Source organism: Diaphorina citri, unplaced genomic scaffold, assembly GCF_000475195.1.
Source record: "Diaphorina citri unplaced genomic scaffold, Diaci psyllid genome assembly version 1.1 scaffold321, whole genome shotgun sequence".
Taxonomy (NCBI): domain Eukaryota; kingdom Metazoa; phylum Arthropoda; class Insecta; order Hemiptera; family Psyllidae; genus Diaphorina; species Diaphorina citri.
Genome location: NW_007377756.1, coordinates 14,471 through 25,423, shown reverse-complemented (window position 1 = coordinate 25,423; position 10,953 = coordinate 14,471). Strand labels below are relative to the sequence as shown.

Sequence of the window (10,953 nt, the reverse complement as noted above, 5' to 3'; positions counted from 1 at the left end):
GGCTCTAGTTTGATTTTAAATCGATTACATGAAAGGTAAAATCGGCAAAAATCAAATAAGGTAAGAATAATAATAAAACTGAGAATTACAAATTAGAGGTACATAGGTTTACGATCGAATAAAATACGGGCTAAATAATTCCCGGAGGACTGGGCCCAGCTTGCTATATTACTATTGTAATAATAAAGGAAGGACGGACTAAAAAGGTTAGGTACTCTAATTTTAGATATTTTTAAGATAAGATTTCTCTGAATCTTTCTAACCTCAATAAGGTGAATAGGATTTTGTCTGCTTCGCTCTTCTCTTTTTTCCGATTAGGTATAAGGATACTTCGCATCATCCATTTTTAGTCCGTCCTTCCCTTATTTATTACAATAGCAATAGGCAAGCGCGCGGGGCCCGCTCCCTCCGGGAATTTTTCGATCTGGTTAAAGAAAATCCAGTATTTATGTATACCTACCTATTTTTATTTAAATTCAGTTTATTATTATTCTTGATTGATTTTTCGATTTTACTTTCATGCTAATGATTTAAAATCAAATGACTAGAGCCCGATTCTCCCTTTATTCCCAATAAGGTTTAAGCTTCACCCATCCATTTATTGGCCTTGCTCGCCGTGTAGCTTAATCATAGGTGACGCATAAAACCGGTCTTAAAATACGACGAAGGAAGTGTTAGTCTAAAACTTTCTCGCTTTGAGTCATAGGTACGTCGCGACAAATTTTCAAAATTCAGAGGCTCCATGGTTGTGTGAGAAAAAAAGTGAAAAAAAACCCCCAAAAAAAAATTTTTTTTTTTTTTTTTTTTTTGCTTTATGGTTCTCTGGACCACCATTTTCGTGTTCCTGGTAAAAAGACCTTTAATTTGATATATAGGTCGACTAGGTTTGGATAAGTCCTTCTATGGGGACAGACAGACTGACAGACACCGAAGCGAATACAATAGTCCGTCCACTATACCTTTTATTATTAGTAATAATAAAGGAAGGACGGACTAAAAAAGGTATAAGGGACAGACTATTGTATTCGCTTCGGTGTCTGTCAGTTTAGCTAGTCTTATAATATAAGATTTAGCTAGTCTTATATTATAAAACTAGCTGAATTCCGTCGCTTCGCTCCGGAATCCCGCTAGTTCATCCCGAGGCATGGCCAAACTTGTAAAAAAGGGATGGCCGAACTTGTAGAAAATAAAAATAATACGGTCGCGCTGCGCGCTCCCTATTAGCTGCATAGTTATCAAACTAAAAACATAAACGAAACTCAAAATGTTGGTCGAGAGCGGAACATTTCTCTTTTCTCTCCCGCAGTCTCTGCTTATGTGTATTTCTTATGGAAATTTTAGCGATCATAAATTGATCATATCTCAGGATCGGTTTAGATTTTCGCAAAATCCTTTCTTATTGCACACCTAGACCATAAAAGGAATATTCCTACCAAATTTCAGCTTTCCAGGTGTTGTGGTTCAGGAGATAGAGCGATCAGTCTCGACTAACAATTTGAGTTTCGTTTATGTTTTTAGTTTGATAACTATGCAGAGTATGCAGCTAATTGGGAGCGCGCAGCGCGACCGTATTTTTTATCACTTTCTACAAGTTCGGCCATGCCTTTCCTACATGTTTGGCCATGCCTCGGGATAAACTAGCGGGTTTCAGCTATTTAAGCATAAATTCTGGGACACCTTTAGTTTCTTATAGGCTATGTAAAAATTCAGGGACATTTTCAGGGTCGGCCCCAGGGGGGGCCAACTTTAAAATCTTAAATAAGAACCCCGTTTTTGATACATCATATTAAAGGTTTTAATAACGTAGTACTTTGGTACAAGTTTAAGCTCGATCTGACAACCAGGGACGGAGTTATGGAATATTAAAATTTCCATTTTTAGTCCGTCCTTCCTTTATTATTACAATAGTAACAAGCTGGGTCCGTCCCTCCGGGAATTTTTTAGCCCGTATTTTATTCAATCGTGGTATTATTATTATTATTATTATTATTATTATTATTATTATTATTATTATTATTATTATTATTATTATTATTATTATTATTATTATTATTATTATTATTATTATTATTATTATTATTATTATTATTATTATTATTATTATTATTATTATTATTATTATTATTATTATTATTATTATTATTATTATTATTATTATTATTATTATTATTATTATTATTATTATTATTATTATTATTATTATTATTATTATTATTATTATTATTATTATTATTATTATTATTATTGTCTGTCTGTCTGTCGGTCTGTCGGTCTGTTCCCATAGAAGGACTTATCCAAACCTAGTCGACCTATACATATATCAAATTAAAGGTAAAAAAAAAAACTGGTTTTTGGGGGATTTTTTTTTTCACATTTTCTCACACAAATGAGCTCTGATCTTGAAATTTGTCGCGACGACCTATGAACTCAGAGCGAGAAAGTTTTAGATAACACTTCAGTCGTTATTTTAAGACCGGTTTTAGCGTCACCTATGTTAAGCTACGCCGAGCAAAGTCAATAAATGGATGGGTGACTTAAAGTTAATTGAGTAATTGTGGGATTTTTTTTTTCACATTTTCTCACACAAATGAGCTCTGATCTTGAAATTTGTCGCGACGACCTATGAACTCAGAGCGAGAAAGTTTTAGATAACACTTCAGTCGTTATTTTAAGACCGGTTTTAGCGTCACCTATGTTAAGCTACGCCGAGCAAAGCCAATAAATGGATGGGTGACTTAAAGTTAATTGAGTAATTGTGGGATTTTTTTTTTCACATTTTCTCACACAAATGAGCTCTGATCTTGAAATTTGTCGCGACGACCTATGAACTCAAAGCGAGAAAGTTTTAGGTAACACTTCAGTCGATCATTTAAGACCGGTTTTAGCGTCACCTATGTTAAGCTACGCCGAGAAAGGCCAATAAATGGATGGGTGACTTAAACATTATATTGGGAATAAAGGGAGAACGGGCTCTAGTCTTGATTTTAAATCATTACATGAAAGTAAAATCAAAAAATCTAATCAAGAATGATAATAAACTGAATATTAAACAAATTAGGTATTCTTTAACCACGATCGAATAAACTACGGGCTAAAAAATTCCCGGAGGGACGGGCCCAGCTTGTTCCATGTTCTTCCGCCAATAGAGGAAGCACCAAAAATGGGAAATTCATATCTATGGGTGATTTGTGCTTTAAATAGGTCCCACTAATGGTTCATATTGAAATTCCTATTCAAAAATGAAATTTAGACTTCCGGCCCTGATGGCCTCCGGGGGTGAAAATGGATGTTTCGAAATTTAACTTTTTGGGACTGAATTTCAATATGAAACATTAGTATGACCTATTTGGGTGTGTGTGGTGGGTGGTATCTGGTTGGTGTGTGTGTATGTGTATTGCTCGGCGTAGCTTAACATAGGTGACGCTAAAACCGGTCTTAAATGATCGACTGAAGTGTTATCTAAAAAATCCCCCCCAAAACCAGTTTGCTCGGCGTAGCTTAACATAGGTGACGCTAAAACCGGTCTTAAATGATCGACTGAAGTGTTATCTAAAAAATCCCCCCCAAAACCAGTTTTTTTTGGATTTTTGGCTTTATAATTCTCTGGACAAAATTTGCACCACCATTTTCGTGTTCCTGGTAAAAAGACCTTTAATTTGATCTATAGGTCGACCAGGTTTAGATAAGCCCTTCTATGGGGACAGTGTGTGTGTATGTGTGTGTGTGTGTGTGTGTGTGTGTGTGTGTGTGTGTGTGTGTGTGTGTGTGTGTGTGTGTGATGGTGGATGTGGTGTGTGGTGGTGGGTGTGTGATGGGTGTGGTGTGATGGGAAGTGTGTAATGGGTGTGGTGTGTGTGTGTGGGTGTGTTTGTGTGTGGTGGTCCCGTACAAAGGACGGGTCAACCACTAGTTAAAATTACGAGCGGAAGGTCAGTAAGTTTCCATAAAGAGCACAATCTGATCCCATCATACGTTATGCTCTTAACATTGACACCGCGCTCTCAAGCGGCATGTACATGCAACTGCACGAGTTTCGACACTTCCTCTTCTACCCGTTTTGTAGGTACTGAAGATCACTTACACAAAATCAATGGGTGGTTTCAGGTTGACGGTTTTCAAAATGATGGGAATAAACTCTTCCAGATCTTTCTTGACATTTTCCTTGTAGAGTTGATACACGAGTACAATGATCAGTGGTAATTCCTGCATGGATTTAAGCGACTGATATCCACGTGGAAATATTCTGATCTGAAATCCAATAGAGCAGTTGCGCTTACTTAGGTGAGGTTTCAAAGTCAAAGAGCAGAAAACATTAGGAACTAGGGAATTTTTCTTTTCCTTCTACGCCTTCAACATCCCGAGATAAATCGATTTAAATAAAACCGGTAAATCTTATACATTGTCACGGCATACGCTCTCGTACACGATGACGTCACCTCTACTGTCCCGAGGAAAGCTTCCTTACAGGTAATAATGTGTTTGTGCGTATGCGTTTCTGTGCATTTCTTAAACTCTGACGTCACAACTCTTTGAGCTTTTTCATTAGAACGGAAAAAGCTGTTTTCTGCAAGTCCTGGGCCTGCGCGGCCTGTCAGAACCCGGCCGTAAGGTATGGTATTTCTCCCTCCACCACCACCACCACTAATAATAAAACACTTGGTTTTTTTATTCAGATAGCTTACCGTTTTGGTGGCAGGTTTTTTGTCTGCACCGACGACAGTTACAGATATAGGAGTTACAGTGTATATTTCATTCACAATAGCCTCTACATTGACTTCTGAGATACTGTTGAATTGCCGCTGTGGGTTCTTAGACAGGTCAAACATTTTGTTCACATACTCGCCCAGGCCCTTGTACAGGTTTTTGGTATATTTGATGAAGCGGGGTACCTAGGAAACAAGTAAAGACAAGATCTAAAATTTGTTGACTGAACAAAGTGAAGGTCTACCTTTTAACTCGACCGTTTTGCATTTGGTTTAGATGTTTGTTTGTTCTGCTATAACTCGCGATTGCCTTGTCCGATTTTGATTAAATTTGAAATTTGAGTTCCTTGAATCAATGCACGTCGATCCCCCCATCAATTTGAGGCCTCTACACTGAACGGGGTTCATTTTGGCCTGAACTTGAAGGTCCCTCGAAATACGACTGATAATCATAAAATCAATATCATTTCTTCAAATATACTTTGGACACAAGATCCTAACTCTAGGTATAAATATTGCTTAAACAAGGTCGAAGTCAGTTCTGCAGGCGAAATATTTTCAAGAAAATCTAAGTAGTCCCTTCAAGGTTGCATACTTTTTTTACTGACCTAAAATTCCTTTTTTTTTGTGGACTTTAAAAAATTCCTTGACTTGTTTGGATTTTTGTCCCTTTTTAGTCCCTTTCCTTTATTATTACAAATATAATAAAAAGGTATAAGGGACGGACTATTGTATTCGCTTCGGTGTCTGTCACTCGCTCGCTCGCTCGGTCGGTCGGTCTATGCCAATCCATGAAGAGCATGGATGATGGAAATTAGTACCCTACACGCCTTACACTTGAATTTAGACCACGCTACGCCACTGATTAATTAATCCCTACTTTTCATGCTTAATTATCTCAATTATGTTCAAGTAATTCATCTTACTTGTCAAACCCCCTGGTGAGAGAGAGAAGTAAATTAAAAGAGAGAGAGAGAGAAGAGAGAGAGAAAGAAAAGAGAGGGAGGGAGAGAGACAGAGGAGAAAAAGGGAGAAGATTAAGAAGGAAACTGACTTAGATAAAGAAGAGAGAAAAGGGGAAGAAATAAAGAGGTTCATTGGAAGAAAAATAGACGGAAGATAAAGTAAAAAGGAAAAGGAGATGAAACGAGAGGGAGAGAAGGAGAAAAATAAACGGATAAGAAAGAGAGAAAGAGAAAGCCAGCCGTTCCAAGAGCGCAATCATTTTCAAGTTCTGGTCAGGTTAAAAATAATTAAACAAAAAGAGAGAGAAAGAAAAGGAAAAGCCAGTCGTTCCAAGAGCGCAATCATTTTCAAGTTCTGGTCAGGTTGAAAATAATTAAAGACAGGTAGATACTAGATAGGCAATTGAAAGTTTCAAAGTTGGAAATTACTTTGGTAAGCTATCAAAGAGGGAGAGAGAAGGACAGAGAGTGAGAGAGTTGGAAGAAGGGGTAGAGGGTAAAGAGAGAGAGAGAGTGAGAGAGAAAAAGAAAGACATAGAGAGAGAGAGAGAGAAAGGGAGAGGGAGAGAGAGATAGGATGAAGAAACTTTGTTTGAACTTTTGTTTTTTGGCCGTGTGTAATATGAGTTTGACCGGAGGGCTATTAGCAACCCCAATGTTAACCCCTTGTTAAACTCACTCTCTCTCTCTCTCCTTCTTTCTCTCTCTCCACTCCCTTTATTTTGTCTCTCTCTTTCTTCCTCCTGTCCTTTCTCCCCTTTTTAGTCCGTCCTTCCTTTATTATTACAATAGTAATAAAAAGGTATAAGGGACGGACTATTGTATTCGCTTCGGTGTCGTCTGTCTGTCTGTCGGTCTGTGCCCATAGAAGGACTTATCCAAACCTAGTCGACCTATATATCAAATTAAAGGTCTTTTTACCAGGAACACGAAAATGGTGGTGCAAATTTTGTCCAGAAAACCATAAAGCCAAAAAAACTGGTTTTTGGGGGATTTTTTTCACATTTTCTCACACAAATGAGCTCTGATCTCGAAATTTGTCGCGACGACCTATAAACTCAAAGCGAGAAAGTTTTAGATAACACTTCAGCCGATCATTTAAGACCGGTTTTAGCGTTACCTATGTTAAGCTACGCCAAGGAAGGCCAATAAATGGATGGGTGACTTAAACATTATATTGGGAATAAAGGGAGAACGGGCTCTAGTCTTGATTTTAAATCATTACATGAAAGTAAAATTAAAAAATCAAATCAAGAATCATAATAAACTGAATATTAACTGAACTTTAACCACGATCGAATAAACTACGGGCCAAAAAATTCCCGGAGGGACGGACTCAGCTTGTTCAGTCTCCATGACAATTCCCGGTTTTCCAGTCTGGTAGACACCTTGCAGATTCCATGACTTTTCCAGGTTTTCTTTAAAATTTCAAGATTTTCCATGACTTTTTTGGACGATTTTCCGATTCCATGACTTCTCCAGTTTTTCCAGGTCGCGTTATACGCGACCCTTCAGTTATCCTCACGAGGCTGAGTGCACCCTGAACTCCAAGAACAGAGCCGAAAAAAACTTTGACCCCGCTGGGAATCGAAACCGGGACCTCTGGTGTGCATGAGTGCACCCTGAACTCCAAGAACAGAGCCGAAAAAAACTTTGACCCCGCTGGGAATCGAAACCGGGACCTCTGGTGTGCAAACCTAGTGTGATACCCACTCTGCCAAAGATGTTGAAAGCTCTTTTTGTTTAACAATAATAATAATACCAACAACAACAACAACAACAACAACAACACCAGAAGAAACAGAGCCATCAGAATATGGAAAAAGCAAGGAAAGTTGACTGAAACGAAGGTAAATAAGTAATGACTGAAAAGAAATCAAAGGAAATGATCAAAGGTATAGAGGGAGAAGATAGAGAACAGAGACAGGACATGTAAGAGATTGAAAAAAAGAAGGAAGAGGAATGAAAGAAGAAGAAGAAGTAGGATGAAGAAGAAGGAGGAGAACAAGAGGAAGGAAAGAAGAAGGAGAAGAGGAAGAAGAAAAGGAGAAGAAAAAGGAGGAGAACAAGAGGGAGGAGGAGAAGAAGAAGGAGGAGAACAAGAGGGGGGGAGGAGAAGAGGAAGGAAAAAGAAGAAGGGGTAGGATGAGAAGGAGAAGGAGGAGAAGAAGACAGAAGGATAAGGGAAGGAAAGAAGAAATGAGCATCTACAAAGTCATTGAGAGTCCCAAAGGGAATTAAAAAGAAAAGAGAAAAAGACATGAGGAACTATTATTAGAGGTAGAAAATAATATACAGGGTGTTTAGGTATGTGTAGCCAGTTTATTAGTTTAGCTAATAGCTATACCTAACCCTTGGATATATTTTTATTTAATTATTATTATTTATATTATTTTTTCATTGATATTTATTAAAGTGTGTTTTTATTTTTATTTATTTACTATTTACTATTTACTATTTACTTTTTTTTATATTTTGTAAACATCGATTATTTTGGAATCGATAAAAAAAGGTTTATTTAAATTTGAATACTTATCTCTTAATTAACGTGATTGAAATTTTCTTGATAACTTCTCACATTCTGTGTCACCCTACATGAAAATTGAAATGATCACATTTTTTTAAGACACCCTGTAATCCTGAATACCGGTGTTATTAAGTTTTGATTTTCCGCCTCGTAACTTCTTCTGATTTTCTGTTCCTTACATTCTTCTATTTTTCTGATCCACCCTGTAATACTAAAATGAAAGTTGAGATGTTGGAGACATTCTGTATATACCGGTGGGATTTTGTTTTGATTTTCCGCCTCGTAAGTTCTTCTGATTTTCTGTTCCTTAACAGAGAGCCTGGGGGTTCGAAAATCAATCTCCTTCCATTTCCTACAAGATAAATAAGATTCCTTCAAGATAGGATGTAGGATTCCTATGAGATAAGATATAGGATTCCTGTAAGAGGAAGATTTCTAATATCGAAAGATTTCATGTGTAAAGAGGAAGAGGAAACCACTACACCATCACCTGCCTAAAAAAGAAGAAGAAGAAGATTTCTTTCTATGGTACGTCATGATGGAACATTTCTTTATGTTTAGTTCCATAAAGTTGGAGGAACACCAGTGATAGAGACGAGACGAGACAACACCTCCTGGACCAAGGCATTTTAAATCATTACATGAAAGTAAAATCGAAAAATCAAATCAAGAATAATAATAAACTGAATATTAAACAAATTAGGTAGGTACATAGGTACTGATTTTCTTTAATCACGATCGAATAAACTACAGGCTAAAAAATTCCCGGAGGGACGGACCCAGCTTGTTATCTCTCTACCTCTCCTTCCTTTCTGTATTACTTTTCCCTTCTACAATTTGTCTCTTTCTCTCCCTTCTGAACAACCCGCCGTTCTTTATGTTCCTGTTCTTCTTTGTGTTTTACCTTTCAGTCCTTTCACTCTCACCATTAATTGTACATCCTTCCCCGCTTCCTCTTCTTTCTTTATTTCCCCCATCTTACCTTCTCTTTATTTTCCCATATTTTTCCCCTCCTCTTACTTCGTCCCATTCTCATCCTTACCCCGTCCATTATCTTCCCAATTTTCTCTCCCATTTCCTTACCTTTCTCCCTTTCGTCTCTCTTTCCTCTGTGTTTTATCTTCCCGAGGTGTTAATTTCTACAAATTAGTTTCCAAACTTCCTCTCTCTCTCTCCCCTTTTCTTCCTCCCTTCCTATCTCTTTCTTTTCCCTTTTTTTCCTCACACAAATGAGCTCTGATCTTGAAATTTGTCGCGACGACCTATAAACTCAAAGCGAGAAAGTTTTAGATAACACACTTCAGTCGATCATTTAAGACCGGTTTTAGCGTCACCTATGTTAAGCTACGCCGAGAAAGGCCAATAAAATGGATGGGTGACTTAAACATTATAAGCGTTACCTATGTTAAGCTACGCCGAGCAAGGCCAATAAATGGATGGGTGACTTGAGCCTTATATTGGGAATAAAGGGAGAACGGGCTCTAGTCTTGATTTTAAATCATTACATGAAAGTAAAATCAAAAAATCAAATCAAGAATGATAATAAACTGAATATTAAACAAATTAGGGAGGTACATAGGCATTCTTTAATCACGATCGAATAAACTACGGGCTAAAAAATTCCCGGAGGGACGGGCCCAGCTTGTTTATTGCATATTCGTTTTCTACGTTAAATTTGAAGTATAATCGACTACTCACTCGAATTTTTGCGATTCGCGGTTTTCGCGGAATTCGCGAAAAACGCTAATCACAAAAGTGCTTATAAAGTACAAGTGTGACCTGTCAAATCTGAGTGTTGGTCTCATTATTTTTTCGATTTGGTCCAATATTTCGCTGTTTGCGAAAATTTTTCAATGAATGAATGAGTCAGGGTTTACTCTTTTATCAATATAGATAAAGGGAGAACGGGCTCTAGTCTTGATATTAAATCATTACATGAAAGTAAAATCAAAAAATCTGGTGTGAACATCACACGACTTTCTATTACATTTGCGGAATACGTATTTGAAAAAAAAATGAAAATTTTTCAAAGTCCCGAACCTGAACCGCCTACGGCGGCCAATTTTCGACCAAAAATTTCCTATCTTAAGATACTCCCCGTGTAATGAGGGATCATTAAAAAGTGTCCAAAAATTGAACTTTTTTTTTGAAATTTTTTTTAAGTCCGAAGTTCGAAGCAACATTGACTTTGGTTGATATCTGGATGAGTGACTGTCCGATTTTTACCAAATTGTTACAGTCGCGTCCTTAAACCATACCGGGATAGCATACCAAATTTCATCACTCTAGGACAAACCGTTCTTGAGATATTTTGTATACCACCTTTTCCCATTTTCCCATTTAAACCTGTAGTACACACACACACACACACAAACATACATACATACATACATACATACATAATTACACACACACACACACACACACACACACACACACACACACACACACACACACACACACACACACACACACACACACACACACACACACACACACACACACACACACACACACACACACACACACACACACACACACACACACACACACACACACACACACACACACACACACACACACACACACACACACACACACACACACACACACACATACATACATACATACATCAGGGTGTCTACCAAAATGGAAAAATAAAATTCCCTGACTTTTCCCGGTTTTCCAGTCCAATTTTTCAAAATTTCCAGTCTACTTTTCCAAGATTTTCCACCCTATTCCCACTGCGCCGCAGCCG

At 37.6% G+C, this 10,953-nt stretch overlaps 1 protein-coding gene across 1 annotated transcript in view; it reads right to left on the bottom strand.

Moving 5' to 3' along the window:
* Positions 1 to 10,953, bottom strand: part of LOC103507545 (transformation/transcription domain-associated protein-like) — a 28,704-nt gene that overhangs the window by 14,578 nt on the left and 3,173 nt on the right. The window contains exons 2-3 of the mRNA XM_026822388.1: positions 4,683 to 4,889; positions 4,082 to 4,248 (exon numbers count right to left, since the gene is read on the bottom strand). Of these exons, the coding sequence (XP_026678189.1) occupies positions 4,082 to 4,248; positions 4,683 to 4,889 (374 nt within the window). The remainder of the gene's footprint in view (positions 1 to 4,081; positions 4,249 to 4,682; positions 4,890 to 10,953) is intronic.